Raw genomic sequence first — 22,220 nt, forward strand, 5'->3', positions numbered from 1 at the left:
TTCTGCACCTTAGATGTTGAGGGAACTGCAACAGGCAATGGTACATTACTAAAGGAAATATTATCTGCTTTAACAAGTTTGTCATGACAATTATTACAAACAACAGCTGGAGGAATAGCTACCAAAAGTTTACAGCAGATACACTTAGCTTTGGTAGATCCAGCAGGCAGTGATTTTCCTGTAGTATCTTCTGGCTCAGATGCAACGTGAGACATCTTGCAATATGTAAGAGAAAAAACAACATATAAAGCAAAAGAGATCAAATTCCTTATAAGACAGTTTCAGGAATGGGAAAGAATGCCAAATATCAAGCTTCTAGCAACCAGAAGCAAATGAAAAATGAGACTGAAATAATGTGGAGACAAAAGCGACGCCCATATTTTTTAGCGCCAAATAAGACGCCCACATTATTTGGCGCCTAAATGCTTTTGGCGCCAAAAATGATGCCACATCCGGAACGCCGACATTTTTGGCGCAAAATAACGTCAAAAAATGACGCAACTTCCGGCGACACGTATGACGCCGGAAACGGAAAAGAATTTTTGCGCCAAAAAAGTCCGCGCCAAGAATGACGCAATAAAATGAAGCATTTTCAGCCCCCGCGAGCCTAACAGCCCACAGGGAAAAAAGTCAAATTTTTGAGGTAAGAAAAATATGATAATTCAATGCATAATCCCAAATATGAAACTGACTGTCTGAAAATAAGGAAAGTTGAACATTCTGAGTCAAGGCAAATAAATGTTTGAATACATATATTTAGAACTTTATAAATAAAGTGCCCAACCATAGCTTAGAGTGTCACAGAAAATAAGACTTACTTACCCCAGGACACTCATCTACATGTTTGTAGAAAGCCAAACCAGTACTGAAACGAGAATCAGTAGAGGTAATGGTAAATATAAGAGTATATCGTCGATCTGAAAAGGGAGGTAAGAGATGAATCTCTACGACCGATAACAGAGAACCTTATGAAATAGACCCCGTAGAAGGAGAACACTGCATTCAATAGGCAATACTCTCTTCACATCCCTCTGACATTCACTGCACGCTGAGAGGAAAACCGGGCTCCAACTTGCTGCGGAGCGCATATCAACGTAGAATCTAGCACAAACTTACTTCACCACCTCCCTTGGAGGCAAAGTTTGTAAAACTGATTTGTGGGTGTGGTGAGGGGTGTATTTATAGGCATTTTAAGGTTTGGGAAACTTTGCCCCTCCTGGTAGGAATGTATATCCCATACGTCACTAGCTCATGGACTCTTGTTAATTACATGAAAGAAATATACAGTGAGCGGCAGTTGTGTGGATGAAAATGCCTTGTTGATGTCAGAGGTCAGAGGAGAATGGGCAGACTAGTCTGAGATGATAGAAAGGCAACAGTAACTCAAATAACCACTCGTTACAACCAAGGTATGCAGAATTAGGGCTAGATTTATTAAGCCCCTACGGCAGCAAGTTCTCTCAAGAACTTGCTCGCCGTGATTTATCAAGCAGCGGTCACTAGACCGCTGCTTCCCTAACATCTACGCCACCTCTATTGTGGCGAAATTCAATCTCCTCGGTCGAGTCCGACCGAGGAGATTGACAGCTCCTGCCCGCGCGTGATTGGCTGTGCGCGGGCAGGGGGTGGGATTGCACGCGAGCGCAAAATTGCGCTCGTGTGCAATGTTAATTACCTGCTGCAGGTAATTTCGCCCCGCAACAGGCGAGCTGAGGCGTACAGAGGCGCGTATACACTCCCCTGTACGCCTCAGCGTTGATAAATCTAGCCCATAATCTCTGAATGTACAACATATCGAACCTTGAAGCAGATGGGCTACAGCAGCAGAAGACCACACCGGGTGCCACTCCTGTCAACTAAGAACAGGGAAAATGAGGCTACAATTTGCGCAGGCTCCCAAAATTGGACAATAGAAGATTGGAACAACGTTGCCTGGTCTGATGAGTCTCGATTTCAGCTGCGACATTCAGATGGGAGGGTTAGAATTTGGCCTGAACAACATGAAAGTATGGATCCATCCTGTCTTGTATCAACGGTTCAGGCTGCTGGTGGTGGTGTAATGGTGTGGGGGATATTTTCTTGGCACACTTTAGGCCCCTTAGTACCAATTGAGTATCGTTTAAACACCACGGCCTACCTGAGTATTGTTGCTGACCATGTCCATCCCTTTATGACTACAGTGTACCCATATTCTGATGGCTACTTCCAGCAGGATAATGCACCATGTCACAAAGCTCAAATCATCTCAAACTGGTTTCTTGAACATGACAATGAGTTCACTGTACTTCAATGGCCTACACAGTCACCAGATCTCAATCCAATAAAGTACCTTTGGTGGAACAGGAGATTCGCATCATGGATGTGCAGACGACAAATCTGCAGCAACTGCGTGATGCTATCATTTCAATATGGACCAAAATCTCTGTGGATGGTTTCCAACACCTTGTTAAATCTATGCCACAAATAATTAAGGTAGTTCTGAAGGCAAAAGGGGGTTAACCCAGTGCTAGCATAGTGTACCTAATAAAGTGGGCGGTGAGTGTATATATAGTCTATGGGGTAATACGTTAACACTGTTGCAATATACAAAGTTCGGCTTTTTGCATGCATCGGGTTAGCGTTCATGTGAAAACGTTTTTACTTTCAACTTGTTATACGCTTGCTACGCTAGTTGACGTGCGAGTGGGAGTGATAAATAGCACTCTACTTGTAATGGAGAGCTCCACTCGTAATCTAGTCCACAGTGCTCTAAACATGGGCACGATCCTGAGCCTACCTACTTTTTAAAAAAGATACCAAGAAAACAAAGTACATTTGATTATAGAAGTAGATTAAAACGTTTTTTGTCTTTTTGTGCGCTCTTTCTCAAACATGAAAAAATCTTTTGGTTTCTATTTCCCTTTAAATAAAAGTATAAAGTATAAATTAATGTAGGATCCAAACTATAGTGTCAAGATTGTAAGCTCCTGCGTGTAGGAACCACAATGCCTTCTGCATCACCAGTATAGTAACCTTTAATGTTTTGCCTTCATGATGTATTTAAAGGGATATTGATGCCACTGTAAATAGTGATACAGTACCTATGTTAGATATGAGCGTGTCTAAGACGGTCACTGCTGCGGTGTAGATGCCAGAATTCTTGGAGTTCAGGTTGTCGGTGACAATGATCACCATAGGCTGTAGCACATGATGCAGACTGTCCTTAAGCATTGGTATCATGATCGTTGCAGACTCCAGCGCATATTGGTTCACCTTCTTGTTGGCATCCTGCAGTCTTGGGTTAAAGGAGTCAAATATCTAAAGAAAATAAATTGCATAAATTAAAAACCAGAAAAAACAAACCCTGAAACAATAACTGGCGCATGTACAGAAAACAAATATCGTGACAAGATGAAGATAACGGAATAATTAATGCAAAATGGTCTTAAATAACAATGTTGCTTTTTACTCAGTTTGCATTAAAGGGACCATCTAAGGCATAATGAATTAATCTGCGCTCAGGAGCCACAATGCATTGACACCCCTGAGCAGGGCACAGCCAATCACAAGAGACTCATGTGCATAGGGTCTTATTACAGATAGTTCAGAGACATTCTCTAAATATTTTCATATACTGTCGGTATATCCCTTTAACTTTTAATTATGTTTGTTTAATTATGTGACCCAATACATTATTCAAAGTGGTAAATAATAATAATAAAAAAAGAAGCACTGATTTATGTATGAGCGCCAAATGTTTATTTTTTCTCCAAGTTTAGAGGTAAAATATTTTCAGTTAAATGCCCAATAGAGACCTCAGATCACATACATAGCCCACATGTACTACAACTTTGTAATTTTAAAGGTTTATTTTCAGCAAGTTATACACCAAAATACCAACTGCATCATCACTTGTGAGCACATTTAACAGGCAGCGAATGCTGCAATTTACCCCCGAAGTTAACTTAACCTTAGCTTGTCCGCCACCTTTTAAATGGCAAACTGCAATCATCCCAATCCAATACAATCAGTATGATTGACAACCCCTACTAGCGGCCGATTGGCCACAAATGTGCAGGGGGCAGCATTGCACAAGCATTTCACAAGAAATGCTGGTGCAATGTTAAACTCTGACAGCTTATGCTGTCTGCATTTAGTGATGCCCGGCGAATGTCCGGCCGGCATTTAATAAATTGGCCCCAAAAATGAATGGGGTTTAGCACATTTTAATCCATAGCACTGCATATACCATATGTCATCGTTTTCTGTATATAATGTATCTATACAAGTAGCAGATACACATAAAAGAACATTATTTGAAATAAATGACCGATTCCCAACTGGTGATGGGATAATGTTTATTGACATTTGATTGATAGAGAAAATGTTCCCCTTGACATTTGTACTCTAATTTTAATCTTTCCATAGAACAAAGGTTTTAGACACTTTGTTCAAGTCTTATATCTGAATGTTGATTTCCAAACGTAAGCTGAAGTTTATGTGAATCAACATACAAATGATACTAACAATATTAGCAAAATAAATGAATGAACCCGTGATACATTATTTTTAATGAATGTACCTAAAACATCCATTCCGTCCATAATCACATCCAACACATGTTTATTGCTATTCCAATTATTTAGTTTTGTTCAACTTGCAAAAAGCACCAGTTATTCTATCCTAGACAGTATGGCTGCATCAGGGGTGAAAGGGGGCACTTGATTCAGGAACCCGGAGCCAGGGGGGCTCGGACCTTGACTTTATAAAGTGTGCGCATATTTTAGTGAGTTATCCTAAAATAGCACATGTCATTGGGGAGGGGGCCATAATCAATGATTTAGTAAGGGGTCCACAAATTACTAGTGGGGCCCTGCTAGTCAGTAAACAATTTGGAGAGTTGGCATATATTAGGACAGGGTATTAACAATTATATGGAGAGATAAATATTGAATACAATTTTAACGGTCACAGTCCTGCTGTTTCAAGCCCCCTGTTACTCTACACTACAAATGGGGTGCAAATAGGTTTGCCACCTCGGCCATGTTTTCCTGGACACTTATGAGTTATACATGCTGCAGGGTAAGCAGGGCGGACATGTATTGGGTCTCTAAACATCACATGAATAGTACTGCTGAACAGCACAATACATGTTCCGTCCTGCTTACCCTACAGCATGTGTAACTCAGAAGTGTCCAGGAAAACAGGGCCAAGGTGACAACCTTAGGTGCAAACTACAGTGTGTGCATTTTTTTGGTGAATTAATAAAAGTTATTTTTGCTTTGTACCCTCCTGAGTGTAAACTCTTATTTTGAAATGAGATGATACCCATCTTCAGAAATGTATGTCCCTCTTATATACCCACCTGAACAATGTTTGTGGAGACAAACTTTATGTTGTTCTTGCAATGGTCAAGCAGAAGTGTGACTCCATCCATCTTGTTCTGAAACTCTTTGGCTGTTAGCAGTTTGCTTAGTTCCTTCAGCTGCTCTGTCACCTCTGCTGCCCGTACAGGCTGGCGCTTCGCCACTGGCGATTCTTGAGCTTCCAGCTCCTGCTCTGCCGCTTTGCTAATTCTGAAAGTATTTGTGAAAACATCAGTGCTAAAGAAGTAGTTGTCAAGTATAGCTGAGACAAGTGTCAGACATTCATTTACATGATGTGCTCAGATAGATTATGGATGTCCACAAATCCTGCTTGAAAAGTGTTTTCTGTCCAATTCTATCAATGCAATCTCTGATGCAATCTCTGATGAAGCTCATGTACGCATGCACGAAACGCGTCAGTTAAGAGGGAGCACTCCTTTACCTTTTTGGCTCTGATCCAATAAACTATTGGACTTTATTTACTATGGGACTCAAATGCGTGTTTCTTTTTTTCTAATATATCAATGCAAATACATCTGAATGTACATTTGTTTATATATACAGTATTTCACATCAATCTTGTATTTCAAAGGCAAGCATGAGTTATCTTCATATAAATGAGTGCAGGGGATGCATAACCAGGCAGGACCACACATCATTCTATAGACAACATATATGTGCCAAGCACAGTAAACAAATGATGTCTAATCATTTGATTTTTATACATTCATGTTCTCCCAATGACACAGTAAAAAGAGAAGTCTTAATATGTGTGCAGTAAATGTAGTTATCTATTAGTATTAAGTGTTACTAGTTTGTTTCTAATAGTCCTTAAAGGTATATGAAACATTTTTCTTTCATGATTTAGATAGAGCAACAACTTCCTAATTTACTTTCATTATCAACATTTCTTCGTTCTCTTGGTATCTTTTATTAAAAAGCAGGGGCGTATGCTTAGGGGACTGCCCATTTCTAGGGCATTATATGGCAGCAGTTTCTTTCTGGTATGTAGTTTTCCAGATGCCTACCTAGGTATCTCTTCAACAAAGAATATGATGGGAATTACGCATGTAGCCACCAATTACATATTACTGAAGACTGTCTCAACAGAACACTAGCATAACACTCTTTTGTGTGGGTTAAACACATTTGTATTAAGATTTACCCTTAAAGGTACATTTTTCTTCATGATTCAGAAAGAGCATACAATTTTAAACAAATTTCCAGTTTACTTCTATTATGTATTTTATTTAATTTACTCTCAAATCCTTTGCTGAAAAGCATACCTATATAGATTAAGAAGCACCAATGCACTACTGTGATCTAGCTGCTGATTGGTGGCTGCACATATGCCTCTTGTCATTGGTTCACCAGATGTGCTCAGCTAGCTCTCACTAGTGCATTGCTGCTCCTTCAACAAAGGATACAAAGAGAATCAAGCACATTTAATAATAGAAGAAAATTGGAAAGTTGTTTAAAATGGTATGTTCTATCTGAATCATGAAAGAAATGTGGTTCTCTCTTCCGTCCCTATATTTTGTAGATCACATATAAACAACAAGTATACCTAAATATGATGTGTGATAATATACTGTTCATGTCTTTGCCATTGTGCAACTTGTTTATCTCTGTTATAGACCAGAATGTTAATTTGCCCCAATAAATTATATTTCAGTCCAGAACTTTAGTCTTTAGTCCAGCCTGGTGTAACATAAAATAGTCTTTATTGCCCCGTTACCCTTTGTCTGAAGTCAGGCTCTCCTGGGAAGGTGCTGCGCTGCTTTTCTGTAGAGGTCTCTGACTCCTTGCAGAAGGTGCTTCTGACACGCTGTCACTGATTTCCTAAAAGTAGTCAAACACTTAATTACAATAACTATAATTGTTAATTAATGCTAATTAATGCTTAAAGTTATGGTAAACTCTCCTCTTTATAAAAACAGATCCAGAAGGTTACTGATATTTTTCAAAGAGTTTAATTCATCAGTTGTAATGAAGTTGCGCTATAATTTACTTTTTTAATATAGATATGAAATTCAAATTCCCCACGCTCCGCCGCCCATTTCAAAAGCCAGTTTTTCTATAAGCTATAGGTTTGAATTGTTGTCCAATCCATGCTCTCCCCATATGGCACTTTTGTTGTAGCTATAGCGCTGATTGGAGAACAGTTCAAACAAATTGACTTTTGAAGTTGCCAGCCGGAGCGCAGGGTATTTGAATTTCATATTTATAGTAAAAAGTAACTTATAGCACAATTTCAAGTGATGAATTAAACGCCATCTAAAATATCACTAACATTCCAGATCTGTTTTTATAAAGGGGAGAGTTTAAATAATAATTAAATGCTGTTCTTTCTTCTGCTTCACGGGACATTCTCACTTCTTGCCATTTTTTATTTTATAAAGCAACATTATATAAATGGCCTTTCCTATATCTAAAAAGTATAAAGAATTGACTGAATGGCTGCTTTAGTTATGATTTTACAATATAGAATCCAGTGTTGCCATCTACAATATATATATAGATAATTGATAACTGGGACCAAAAATATTCGGGGGCCAATAGCCAATCAGAAGTTTCTGAGCATACACACTTGCGAGTGTTTATAATGTTGAATTAATATTATAGTTTTTGTTCTTTTGTTAACAATATAAAAACTCTAGACGATACTTACTTTCTGTTTAATAGTGGCTATGAGGTCACGTAGGTCATGTGTTGGGATTAACCGCTCCATGTGCCCTTCAAATTTAGGGTGGCGCATTAACGCGCTCAACATCCTGCGGCCATAAAACCTAAATGTAAAAACAATGCCCAATGAGTCTTCATTAGTTATACATAACAGCACAACATGACCTTTAGTAGTGCGTGTTCTAATGAACCTGTATATGGTAAAATGTTTTCCTGGTAACAGAACGGTTAAAGCTCTTTTTGCCTCATGCTGAAATGTTTTATTATACAATAGGTTTGCTACGGATTATGTTGATGACTTGGATTGTAATTTTCTACTGTAAGGTAAGATTTTTTTTTTGCTTCTTACTGTCCTTTTTAATTGTTATTTCTTACGCTTTGTGATAAAATGTTGCATTAACCCTTTACGGTTAAATTTTACATAGTGCCCCAGCAGGTCTTATTTTCACGCCATATATATATTTTTTTTTTAAATCGAGCATTACAAAAAAAAAGCTTGAATAGAAAATTGCAGCATGTATTTTCAGATATACAAAAACGTTAAAACAGTTACGCTTTAGACCAGTATAGAAAAGTCTAAAGTGTTTTTTAACGTTTTTGTATATGCTGCAATTTTCAAAAGCTCCATGTAGGAGACACTGGCAGCATATTGTCATCCTCCCGGTGCTCAAGCCTCTGATAACGGGAGCGGAGAGTCCCAAGTAATGATTCCAGGAAGCTCGTCTGTTTGGTTCCGGTAGCACCATCTTACCATGCCGTTGCCATACTAATTGCACAGCTAAATAGCAAGTCCAGCAAGTAATAGCTAGATGTTGCTATTTAGCTGTGCAATTCAAAGCAAAAAGTCATGTCAGAATATATCTGTCATTGGACAGCAAGCGGTAAAACCCTTTGTCGGATATATTCCGGTATGGGACCGGAAAGGGTTAAAGCAGGGATAGGAAACCTTGGCCTCCCAGATGTTTCAACTGGACTTCAGAGTGCCTAAGCATCATGGGCAATGTAGTTCTGAAAGATCAGGTGTGCCAATGTTCCCCATCCCCTGCACTAAAGGAACATAAAAGTAATTTGCATATACAGTAACTATCGGCTAGATTACGAGTTTTGCGTTAGGCTGAAAAAGCAGCGTTAACAGGTGCTAACGCTGCTTTTTTCACTACCGCTGCTATTACGAGTCTTGAAGGTTTAGGGTCCCCGCTCACTTTTTTTGCCTTACCGCAAAACGACTTACGTAAACTTCGTAAAGTCTTTTTTCAATGGGACTTTTCTAACACTGGTATTACGAGTCTGTCCTGGGAGGCCAAAAAGTGAGCGGTACACCCTATCCTGTCAAAACTCCTACCGCATTTAAAAGTCAGTAGTTAAGAGTTTTATGGTATAACGCCGTAGCATAAAACTCATAACTAAAGTGCTAAAAGTACACTAACACCCATAAACTACCTATTAACCCCTAAACCGAGGCCCTCCCGCATCGCAAACACTAAAATAAATTTTTTAACTCCTAATCTGCCGCTCCAGACACTGCCGCCACCTACATTATATTTATGAACCCCTAATCTGCTGCCCCCAACATCGCCGACATCTACATTATATTTATTAACCCCTAATCTGCCGCCCCCAATGTCGCCGCTACCTACCTACATTTATTAACCCCTAATCTGCCGCCCCCAACGTCGCCGCCACTATATTAAAGTTATTAACCCCTAAACCTAAGTCTAACCCTAACACCCCCTAACTTAAATATAATTTAAATAAATCTAAATAAAATTCCTATCATTATTCCTATTTCAAACTAAATACTTACCTATAAAATAAACCCTAAGCTAGCTACAATATAACTAATAGTTACATTGTAGCTATATTAGGGTTTATTTTTCAGGCAAGTTTGTATTTATTTTAACTAGGTAGAATAGTTATTAAATAGTTATTAACTATTTAATAACTACCTAGCTAAAATAAATACAGAAGTACCTGTAAAATAAAACCTAATCTAAGTTACACTAACACCTAACACTACAATATAATTAAATACATTAACTACATTAAATACAATTACCTAAATTAAATTAAATAAAGTACAAAAAAAACCCCACTAAATTATAGAAAATAATAAACAAATTACAGATATTTAAACTAATTACACCTAATCTAATAGCCCTATTAAAATAAAAAAAGCCCCCCCAAAATAAAAAAAACCCTAGCCTAAACTAAACTACCAATAAGTAACCAAAGTAATCAGCTCTTTTACCTGTAAAAAAAAAATACAAACAACCCCCCCAACAGTAAAACCCACCACCCACACAACCAACCTCCCAAATAAAATACTATCTAAAAAAAAAACCAAAGCTCCCCATTGCCCTGAAAAGGGTATTTGGGTGGGCATTGCCCTTAAAAGGGCAGTTAGCTCTTTTGCTGCCCAAACCCTAACCTAAAAATAAAACCAACCCAATACACCCTTAAAAAAAACTAACACTAACCCCTGCAGATCGACTTACCGGGAGACGTCTTCATCCAAGCCGGGCTGCAGTCCTCAATGAAGCCAGATGGACAGAAGTCTTCATCCAGACGGCATCTTCTATCTTTATCCATCCGGTGCGGAGCGGGTCCATCTTCAAGACATCCGACGTGGAGCATCCTCTTCATCCGACGACTAAAGCTGAATGAAGGTACCTTTAAGTGACGTCATCCAAGATGGCGTCCCTTAGATTCCGATTGGCTGATAGAATGCTATCAGCCAATCGGAATTAAGGTAGAAAAAATCCTATTGGCTGATGCAATCAGCCAATAGGATTGGACTTCAATCCTATTGGCTGATCCAATCAGCCAATAGGATTGAGCTTGCATTCTATTGGCTGATTGTATCAGCCAATAGGATTGAAGTTCAATCCTATTGACTGATTGCATCAGCCAATAGGATTTTTTCTACCTTAATTCCGATTGGCTGATAGAATTCTATCAGCCAATCGGAATCTAAGGGACGCCATCTTGGATGACATCACTTAAAGGTACCTTCATTCAGCTTTAGTCGTCGGATGAAGAGGATGCTCCACGTCGGATGTCTTGAAGTTGGACCCGCTCCGCGCCGGATGGATGAAGATAGAAGATGCCGTCTGGATGAAGACTTCTGCCCGTCTGGAGGACCACTTTGCCTGGCTTGAATGAAGACTTTGGCCCAGCTTGGATGAAGACGTCTCCTGGTAAGTTGATCTTCAGGGGGTTAGTGTTATGTTTTTTTAAGGGTGTATTGGGTGGGTTTTATTTTTAGGTTAGGGTTTAGGCGGCAAAAGAGCTAACTGCCCTTAAAAGGGCAATGCCCAACCAAATGCCCTTTTCAGGGCAATGGGGAGCTTAGGTTTTTTTAGTTAGTATTTTATTTGGGGGGTTGGTTGTGTGGGTGGTGGGTTTTACTGTTGGGGGGTTTGTTTGTATTTCTTTTTACAGGTAAAAGAGCTGATTACTTTGGGGCAATGCCCCGCAAAAGGCCCTTTTAAGGGCTATTGGTAGTTTAGTTTAGGCTAAGGTTTTTTCTTTTATTTTGGGGGGCTTTTTTATTTTAATAGGGCTATTAGATTAGGTGTAATTAGTTTAAATATCTGTAATTTGTTTATTATTTTCTGTAATTTAGTGGGGGGTTTGTACTTTAGCTAATTTAATTAAATTTAGGTAATTGTATTTAATGTATTTAATTTATTTAATTATATTGTAGTGTTAGGTGTTAGTGTAACTTAGGTTAGGTTTTTTATTTTACAGGTAAATTTGTATTTATTTTAGCTAGGTAGTTATTAAATAGTTAATAACTATTTAATAACTATTCTACCTAGTTAAAATAAATACAAACTTGCCTGTAAAATAAAAATAAACCCTAAGATAGCTACAATGTAAATATTAGTTATATTGTAGCTAGATTAGGGTTTATTTTATAGGTAAGTATTTAGTTTTAAATAGGAATAATGTAGTTAATGATAGGAATTTTATTTAGATTTATTTAACCCCTTAATGACCAAGGACGTACGCCATACGTCCTCAAAAAAATACAGTTAATGACCGAGGACGTATGGCATACGTCCTTGGTCTTGGAAAGCGGTGGAAGCGATCTTGATCGCTTCCAGCAGCTTTCCAGTTATTGCAGTGATGCCTCGATATCGAGGCATCCTGCAATAACCCCCCTTGGCCATCTGATGCAGAGAGAGCCACTCTGTGGCCCTCTCTGCACCGGACATCGATGGCCGGTATCGTTGGTGGGTGGGAGCTTACGTGGGAGGCGGGTGGGCGGCCATCGATGGGCCATATGACGTTGAGGGGGGCGGGATCATGGGCGGGATCGCCGGGGGGTACGCAAGGACCCGCGTGTGTGCACGGGAGGGCACGGGCGCGTGCACGGGGTGGATGCGGGTGGGAACGGCTACACTACAAAAAACAATTAAAAATAAAAGTTGGGTAAAAGTATATTTTTTTAAAAATCGAAGTGATCTGGGAGGTGGAAGGGGGTTGTTCTTTGGGGGGGAAGCTACACTACAGAAAAAAAAAGAAAAAATAATTAAAAAGCATTTTTTTGCAGAAACTGGGTACTGGCAGACAGCTGCCAGTACCCAAGATGGCTCCCAGTAAGGTAGAGGGGGAGGGTTAGAGAGCTGTTTGGGGGGGATCAGGGAGGTTGGGGTCTAAGGGGGAATGCTACACATCAGCATACATAAATATGCTAAAAAAAAAATATATATTTTTTAAAAATACCTTTTATTTTAGTACTGGCAGACTTTCTGCCAGTACTTAAGATGGCGGGGACAATTGTGGGGTGGGAGAGGGAAGAGCACTGTTTGGGAGGGATCAGGGGGTCTGATGTGTGAGGTGGGAGGCTGATCTCTACACTAAAGATAAAATTAACTCTGCAAGCTCCCTACAAGCTACCTAATTAACCCCTTCACTGCTGGGCATAAAACATGTGTGGTGCGCAGTGGCATTTAGCGGCCTTCTAATTACCAAAAAGCAACGCCAAAGCCATATATGTCTGCTATTTCTGAACAAAGGGTATCCCAGAGAAGCATTTACAACCATTTGTGGCATAATTGCACAAGCTTTTTGTAAATAATTTCAGTGAGAAAACTAAAGTTTGTGAAAAAGTGAACAATTTTTTTTTATTTGATCGCTTTTGGCGGGGAAATTGTGGCATGAAATATACCAAAATGGGCCTAGATCAATACTTTGGGTTGTCTACTACACTACACTAAAGCTAAACTTAACCCTACAAGCTCCCTACAAGCTCCCTAATGAACCCCTTCACTGCTGCGCATAATACACGTGTTGTGCGCAGTGGCATTTTGTGGCCTTCTTTTTACCAAAAAGCAATGCCAAAGCCATATATGTCTGCTATTTATGAACAAAGGGGATCCCAGAGAAGCTTTTACAACCATTTGTGCCATAATTGCACAAGTTGTTTGTAAATAATTTCAGTGAGAAATCTAAAATTGTGAAAAAGTGAACAATTTTTTTTTATTTGATCGCATTTGGCGGTGAAATGGTGGCATGAAATATACCAAGATGGGCCTAGATCAATTCTTGGGGTTGTCTACTACACTAAACTAAAGCTAAAATTAACCCTAGAAGCTCCCTACATGCTCCCTAATTAACCCCTCCACTGCTGGGCATAATACACGTGTGGTGCGCAGTTGCATTTAGCGGCCTTCTAATTACCAAAAAAAAATGCCAAAGCCATATATGTCTGCTATTTATAAACAAAGGGGATCCCAGAGAAGCATGTACAACCATTTGTGCCACAATTGCACAAGTTGTTTGCAAATAATTTAAGTGACAAACCTAAAGTTTGTGAAAAAAATTGTGAAAAAGTGAACAATTTTTTTATTTGATCTCATTTGGCGGTGAAATGGTGGCATGAAATATACCAAAATGGGCCTAGATCAATACTTTGGGATGTCTTCTAGAAAAAAATATATAGGGATTCCTAAAAGATATCAGTGTCCCAATGTACCTAGCGCTAATTTTGAAAAAAAGTGGTTTGGAAATAGCAAAGTGCTACTTGTATTTATGGCCCTATAACTTGCAAAGAAAGCACAGAACATGTAAACATTGGGTATTTCTAAACTCAGGACAAAATTTAGAAACTATTTAGCATGGGTGTTTTATGGTGGTTGTAGATGTGTAACAGATTTTGGGGGTCAAAGTTAGAAAAAGTGTGTTTTTTTCCATTTTTTCCTCATATTTTATAATGTTTTTATAGTAAATTATAAGATATAATGAAAATAATGATATCTTGAGAAAGTCCATTTAATGGCGAGAAAAACGGTATATAATATGTGTGGGTACAGTAAATGAGTAAGAGGAAAATTACAGCTAAACACAAACACCACAAAATGTAAAAATAGCCTTGGTCCCAAACGGACAGAAAATGGAAAAGTGCTGTGGTCATTAAAGGGTTAAATTATATTTAAGTTAGTGGGTGTTAGGTTTAGGGTTAGGCTTAGGTTTAGGGGTTAATAACTTTAATATAGTGGCGGCGACGTTGGGGGCAGCAGATTAGGGGTTAATAAATGTAGGTAGGTTGCAGCGACATTGGGGAAGGCAGATTAGGGGTTAATAAATATAATGTAGGTGGCAGCGATGTTGGGGGCAGCAGATTAGGGGTTCATAAGTATAATGTAGCTGGCGGCGGTGTCCGGAGCGGCAGATTAGGGGTTAATAATATAATGTAGGTGTCGGAGATGTTAGGGCGGCAGATTAGGGGTTAATAAATGTAAAATTAGGGTAGTTTAGACTCGGGGTTCATGTTAGGGTGTTAGGTGTAGACATAACTTTTATTTCCCCATAGGAATCAATGGGGCTGCGTTTGTGAGTTTTAAACTGCTTTATTGCAGGTGTTAGACTTTTTTTCAGCCGGCTCTCCCCGTTAATTTCTATGGGGAAATTGTGCACGGGGCACGTTACACCAGCTCACCGCTGACTTAAGCAGTGCTGGTATTGAAGTGAGATTTGGAGCAAAATTTTGCTATACGCTCACTTCTTGTCTTTTAACGACGGGTTTCTGAAAACTCGTAATACCAGCGCTGTCTGTAAGTGAGCGGTGAGAGAAAACTGCTCGTTAGCACCGCATAGCCTCTAACGCAAAACTCGTAATCTAGCCGTATGTGTTTAAACATGTAGTTAAAGGGACATGAAACCCAAACATTTTCTTTCATGATTCAGACAGAATGTCTGATTTTAAACAACTTCCCAAGTTGCTTCTATTGTCTAAATTGCTTCATTCTCTTGGTATCCTTATTTGAAAAGCATATCTAGTTAGGCTCAGGAGTAGCAATGAATTACTAAGAGCTAGCTTCTGATTGGTGGCAGCACAAAAATGCCTCTTTTCATTGGTTCACCAGATGTCTTCAGATAGCTCCCATTAGTGCATAGCTGCTCCTTCAAAAAAGAATACCAAGAGAATGAAGCAAATTGGATATAAGAAGTAAATTGGAAAGCTGTTTAAAATCACATGCTCTGTTTAAATCATGAAAAAAAAGAAAAAGAAAAATGATGGATTTTGTCTCCCTTTAAATTTAGCTCAGGAGCAACAATGCACGTCCGCTCCAGAGCTGAACACAGTCACTGATTGGCGGTTGGAAGTATACACAGATATGTGCATAGTACTTTATTGTGCTGCTTTGGCTCATACGGATTACAGTATAAGAAGACATTCTCACGCTATTAGACATATATGGTTAACATTAGTGTGGAGCTAAGAGTGTTTTGAAGCACTTTTATATATTAGGGTTACCTGGTATCTTGCTGTTTGTCTCGGGACAGCTTCACGAGTGTTCTCAGTAAAATGTCTGTGTTGTCTCTGCTTCCGGAAAGAAGTTTATCGGCTCCCAGCTGCTCCACTGCACCCAGAAGGTGTTTTGCTGAATATTTTCGTACTGAGCAGTTACGATGGCTGGAAAATAGCAAGAAGAAAATCTCACAGTACAGCTTAAAGAATCACTAAACACAGTGGAATATCATAATCAATAAATTCACAATAAATAGACAATACTAAAGTACTTAGTTTGAATTTCACATAAGAAGTGTGGGGGGGGGGGGGTTCTGACAAATTTTAAAGTTAGCTCTATTTTCCTTCCCACTGCATCATGTGACAGCCATCAGCCAATTACAAAATGCATAGACGTATATCCTGTAAATCTTGCACATGCTCAGTAGGAGATGGGGCCTCTGAAAGTGTAAATATAAAAAGATTGTGCATATTTAGATAATGGATGTGAACTGGAAAGTTGTGTGCTCTATCTTAATCCAACAGTGTTTGCAAAGTGCTCATTGTGGGGTATCTTGCACAATCTAGATAATTAATGGTGGAAACGGGACTTAAAGAGTCATAATATCCAAATGTTTAAACATTTGAAAGTGATGCAGCATAGCTGTAAAAAGCTGACTAGAAAATATCACCTGAACATCTCTATGTAAAAAAGAAAGATATTTTACCTCAAATTGTAAAGGACTTCTAAGCAGCAAATCAGTATGTCTGTCCCGGGACAGCGGAAGGAGCAATTCGTGCACTCTCATGTTATTTCCCTATTCAGTTTAAGGAAGTTTACTATGAAATCTCATGAGAGTTAAGTGAAATCTCATGAGATCACAGTAAAAGAGTTCATGACCTCAGCACTGTTGATGCTGATTGGCTGCTGTTCATTTCTTCATTATTATTTTTTTTTACCTGCAGCTGGGCAGCAGCTAAGTATAACTTTTTACACCGAACTTACTCTGCTGAGCTGAGGAAATTGTGAGGTAAAATATCTTCCTTTTTTACATAGAGATGCTCAGGTGATATTTTCCTGTCAGCTTTTTACAGTTATACTGCATTAGTTTCAAGTGATTTAGCATATGAGTATTATGTCCCTTTAACCTTCTAAAAACCGTCATAACTGAAGTTTGAGAAATAGTGGGAGAATGCTCTGCAATTTCTACCGTATTCTGTGGAGTATTTGCACTAAAATGAAGAAATCTCTTTAGCTTTGACAAATGTACTCAGTAAAATAACAAATATTGGTAGCATTTGTCTCTCTGAACAGCTGAGCGTGAATAAGGCCAATGTAAATTGTTTTTAGGACACAAAGCTGGTGGTAGAAAATGTCTCAAAATGCAGTTTCCTATTGTACTGTGTTTTGTGTATGATGTGTGAGGATATGTAGTATGGATTATATTGCGGTGTACTAGCCACGAGGATATGTAGTATGGATTATATTGCGGTGTACTAGCCACGAGGATATGTAGTATGGATTATATTGCGGTGTACTAGCCACGAGGATATGTAGTATGGATTATATTGCGGTGTACTAGCCACGAGGATATGTAGTATGGATTATATTGCGGTGTACTAGCCACGAGGATATGTAGTATGGATTATATTGCGGTGTACTAGCCACGAGGATATGTAGTATGGATTATATTGCGGTGTACTAGCCACGAGGATATGTAGTATGGATTATATTGCGGTGTACTAGCCACGAGGATATGTAGTATGGATTATATTGCGGTGTACTAGCCACGAGGATATGTAGTATGGATTATATTGCGGTGTACTAGCCACGAGGATATGTAGTATGGATTATATTGCGGTGTACTAGCCACGAGGATATGTAGTATGGATTATATTGCGGTGTACTAGCCACGAGGATATGTAGTATGGATTATATTGCGGTGTACTAGCCACGAGGATATGTAGTATGGATTATATTGCGGTGTACTAGCCACGAGGATATGTAGTATGGATTATATTGTGGTGTACTAGCCACGAGGATATGTAGTATGGATTATATTGCGGTGTACTAGCCACGAGGATATGTAGTATGGATTATATTGCGGTGTACTAGCCACGAGGATATGTAGTATGGATTATATTGCGGTGTACTAGCCACGAGGATATGTAGTATGGATTATATTGCGGTGTACTAGCCACGAGGATATGTAGTATGGATTATATTGCGGTGTACTAGCCACGAGGATATGTAGTATGGATTATATTGCGGTGTACTAGCCACGAGGATATGTAGTATGGATTATATTGCGGTGTACTAGCCACGAGGATATGTAGTATGGATTATATTGCGGTGTACTAGCCACGAGGATATGTAGTATGGATTATATTGCGGTGTACTAGCCACGAGGATATGTAGTATGGATTATATTGCGGTGTACTAGCCACACATACTTGACACCTGAAGCAATCATTGCTGAGAGGACTTTGGAAGGGCTGATATTATCCAGCATGATGCCCAGAGATTTATCTGACTCCTCGCGAATAAAATCATTTGAATCGCCAATCTTTTGAAGCAGAACTCGAGCGATTTCTTCAACCTCCTGGTCCATGCTTCTTTTTAGGGTTTTAAAGAGGTGACCAAGAGTCTTGATGGCGTGCCGAGACACCTTGGATCGCAGATTGCTGACCTGTAAGTGAAACAACTGCTTGTTTATCAGTTCAGTGCCAGTTATGACCACAACACCATACTGAGTATTACATCTATACATGAAGGTTGGTAAACTATGAAACAGCGCAGCACGTAAGGGCAGTAGGGTGATTGGTTGTACTGGAAGAGATATTAGCAGCAAAAAAAAGTCTTACGACATTTAAAACCCACAATTTTTCTTTCCTGATTCAGATAGAACATACAATTTTAAACAACTTTGTAATTTACTTCTATTATCAAATTGTCTTTGTTTTCTTGCTATCCTTTGTTGAAAAGCAAGGAGGCAAATTTAGGCGCGTGCATATCCTGGCAGCACTATATTGCAGCAGTTTTTCAACAATGTTATACATGAAAAAATTACTTTGTCAAATTCATTTTTAATTTTTGCATAACTTACCCTATATTTCTAAAGGGGTTAAATACATAGGTTAAGTCCAGCTCAATATGCATTATATAAATATACTAAAATTGGAAATGGTAAAGCTGTTTAAATACATTTTAAAATGAATACGAAGAAAGCTCCTACAGCTCTATTGATGGACAGTGACAAGGCTCTATAAACACATATATTGTAATGTAATAATGATCATGCATCAGATTGGTGTCTCTGCCCCTGCTCTCTGCTGCAGGTGTACATTAGGCTATAAGCAAAACAGCATCTGTATGACAAAGTCTCACCTCTCTGGTAACCGCTACACAAACTTCATGGAGCCTGAAGAAGAGAACTTCAGGGTGATAGGACGCCAGAGCTCTTACGCTAAGCAGACCCTTTTCTTTTTGTTCCCTTTAAAACAGAGACAACTTTTTACAAAGGTAATATACAAAGTAAAGATACATACAGAGATACAAGCCGTTGATATTAATTTAGGTGTGTGATAGAGAGTGTGTGTGTGTATGTGTGTGCGCATGTGCGTGTCTGCATGCGTGTATGTGTGTGTATGTGTGTGTGCATGTGTGTGCCTGTGTGTGCGTGTGTATGCATGTGTGTGCGTGCGTGCATGTGTATGTATGTGTGGGTGTGTATGTATGTGTGTGTGTATGTATGTAGGTGTGTGTATGTGTGTGTGCGTGTGTGTGTGTGCCTGTGTGTGCGTGTGTATGCATGTGTATGTGTGCGTGCGTGTGTATGTATGTGTGTATGTATGTATGTATGTGTGGGTGTGTATGTATGTGTGGGTGTGTATGTATGTATGTGTGTATGTATGTGTGTATGTATGTATGTGTGGGTGTGTATGTATGTGTGGGTGTGTATGTATGTATGTATGTGTGTATGTATGTGTGTATGTATGTATGGGTGGGTGTGTATGTATGTGTGTGTGTATGTATGTGTGTATGTATGTATGTGTGGGTGTGTATGTATGTGTGTGTGTATGTATGTGTGGGTATGTATGTGTGTGTGTATGTATGTTTGTATGTATGTATTCATGTGTGTGTGTGCATGTGTGTATATATATATATATATGTGTGTGTGCGTATGTGTGTATATGTGTTTATGCATGTGTGTGTGTATGCGTGTGAATGTGTGTATGTGTATGTGTGTGTATGCGTGTGTGTGTGTTTGCGTGTGTGTGTGTTTGCGTGTGTGTGTAGGGAAGGGTTTCTGATTCATGCAGAGTGCCCCCCACCCTCATTGGGGCAGTGGAAAAACCACAATGTTCAGAGCTATATAGCGGAAAGAGTGGGTAAAATAAATATTGGATTAGTATATTGATGCTCAGTGTGAAACTAAAAATTGTTTTGTTACAAACGTTTGAAAACAATTCCTTAAATACTTTTTACCAGATATGCTATAAATTAACACAAAACACACTTTTATCTGGTTGTATTTCTGCTACTTTTGGGGTATTTCTGCAAACTAAAAATATTTAAATAAATTGCACAAATGGTGTTACAAATATATAAATAAACTTATAAAAGCGCAGCAAATGATATTTAAATGCAATAAGAGCAGTGGGCATCATAGGTGTGCTCAGCAGTGAAAAGTTAAATCATATGTCAGCAGTTAAAGTTATATACATCATTTATTGAAGAAGAAGCCATTAAACGTTAAAAAAAAAGTTAAAAAAGATAAGAAAAGATAATTAAAGTAAAACTAACAGGAAATGCTGCTTATAATACCTAGATATATATTGGTTACTGGCCGACAGTAACAGGAAATGGTGGTTTATTTAGCACAGGAATTTATAAAATAAAACTAAAACTGTAATACATTTTGAATGACTCTCTTTTAGATGTAAAAAAGAAAAATGTCCCATTAAAAGAATCTAGCAACAAAATGTTTGTTTTATGTTTCAGTTCAATTGCAAAAAATCTTCTTGCCTGTGCACACCTGGGAAACAGATGGTATTGATGGGTTACGTTGCCAGTGGGTGCAGCTTGTCACAAAACCTTTATTTACAGGTAAATGTGGACCTGAACAAAGCTACAAAATCCATAGATCACTGGGGGGTAATGATTTACTCACCATTCCTTGTGATTCAGCCACTTCAGTGCTTCAATCAAGCCTTGCTCAGGATGTGACAGGGGGACAATCCCTGAACCCCCATTCTCTGAATCTGAGTCCCACTCTACAGCATCATGAAAGTAGGCAGGCAGTGAGTAAGCTGTGTATGGAACATCAGAGTTAATAGATGTAATCATTTGTTTGCAACCTGGTTTTGCAATATGGAAAAGTTATTTGACTATATATTAAAACACTTCTATAAAAAGACATAGAACCACTTATATTAACAATTGGTAATCATTAATTTCATCTGGAACTAGTTAACCCCTTCACTACTGGGACCAATTGCCCAAAATACCAGAGAACTTTTAGCCTTTTTGCTATCCCTCCATTTAAATAGAAATAATATATATTATTATTATTTTTTACCTAGACCAAGGTATTGGTCTAGGTCCACTTGGTATATTTCATGCCACCATTTCACTGCCAAATGTGATCACTTAAAAAATCGTTAACTTTTTCACAAACTTTAGGATTCTCACTGAAATGGTTTACATACTGCTTGTGCAGTCATAATAAAAATGATTGTAAAAGCTTCTCTGGGATTCCCTTTGTTCAGAAATAGCAGACATACAGGGAGTGCAGAATTATTAGGCAAATTAGTATTTTGACCACATCATCCTCTTTATGCATGTTGTCTTACTCCAAGCTGTATAGGCTCGAAAGCCTACTACCAATTAAGCATATTAGGTGATGAGCATCTCTGTAATGAGAAGGGGTGTGGTCTAATGACATCAACACCCTATATCAGGTGTGCATAATTATTAGGCAACTTCCTTTCCTTTGGCAAAATGGGTCAAAAGAAGGACTTGACAGGCTCAGAAAAGTCAAAAATAGTGAGATATCTTGCAGAGGGATGCAGCACTCTTAAAATTGCAAAGCTTCTGAAGCGTGATCATCGAACAATCAAGTGTTTCATTCAAAATAGTCAACAGGGTCGCAAGAAGCGTGTGGAAAAACCAAGGCGCAAAATAACTGCCCATGAACTGAGAAAAGTCAAGCGTGCAGCTGCCAAGATGCCACTTGCCACCAGTTTGGCCATATTTCAGAGCTGCAACATCACTGGAGTGCCCAAAAGCACAAGGTGTGCAATACTCAGAGACATGGCCAAGGTAAGAAAGGCTGAAAGACGACCACCACTGAACAAGACACACAAGCTGAAACGTCAAGACTGGGCCAAGAAATATCTCAAGACTGATTTTTCTAAGGTTTTATGGACTGATGAAATGAGAGTGAGTC

At 38.8% G+C, this 22,220-nt stretch overlaps 1 protein-coding gene across 1 annotated transcript in view; it reads right to left on the reverse strand.

Annotated features, from left to right (window-relative positions):
* The window catches only part of TOGARAM2 (TOG array regulator of axonemal microtubules 2), an 81,166-nt gene that overhangs the window by 22,343 nt on the left and 36,603 nt on the right, over window positions 1-22,220 (reverse strand). The window contains exons 10-17 of the mRNA XM_053712805.1: window positions 20,943-21,081; window positions 19,157-19,262; window positions 18,223-18,458; window positions 15,796-15,954; window positions 8,017-8,134; window positions 7,084-7,187; window positions 5,345-5,555; window positions 3,081-3,297 (exon numbers count right to left, since the gene is read on the reverse strand). Of these exons, the coding sequence (XP_053568780.1) occupies window positions 3,081-3,297; window positions 5,345-5,555; window positions 7,084-7,187; window positions 8,017-8,134; window positions 15,796-15,954; window positions 18,223-18,458; window positions 19,157-19,262; window positions 20,943-21,081 (1,290 nt within the window). The remainder of the gene's footprint in view (window positions 1-3,080; window positions 3,298-5,344; window positions 5,556-7,083; window positions 7,188-8,016; window positions 8,135-15,795; window positions 15,955-18,222; window positions 18,459-19,156; window positions 19,263-20,942; window positions 21,082-22,220) is intronic.

Source organism: Bombina bombina, chromosome 4 (assembly GCF_027579735.1).
Source record: "Bombina bombina isolate aBomBom1 chromosome 4, aBomBom1.pri, whole genome shotgun sequence".
In the NCBI taxonomy this organism is placed as follows: Eukaryota; Metazoa; Chordata; class Amphibia; order Anura; family Bombinatoridae; genus Bombina; species Bombina bombina.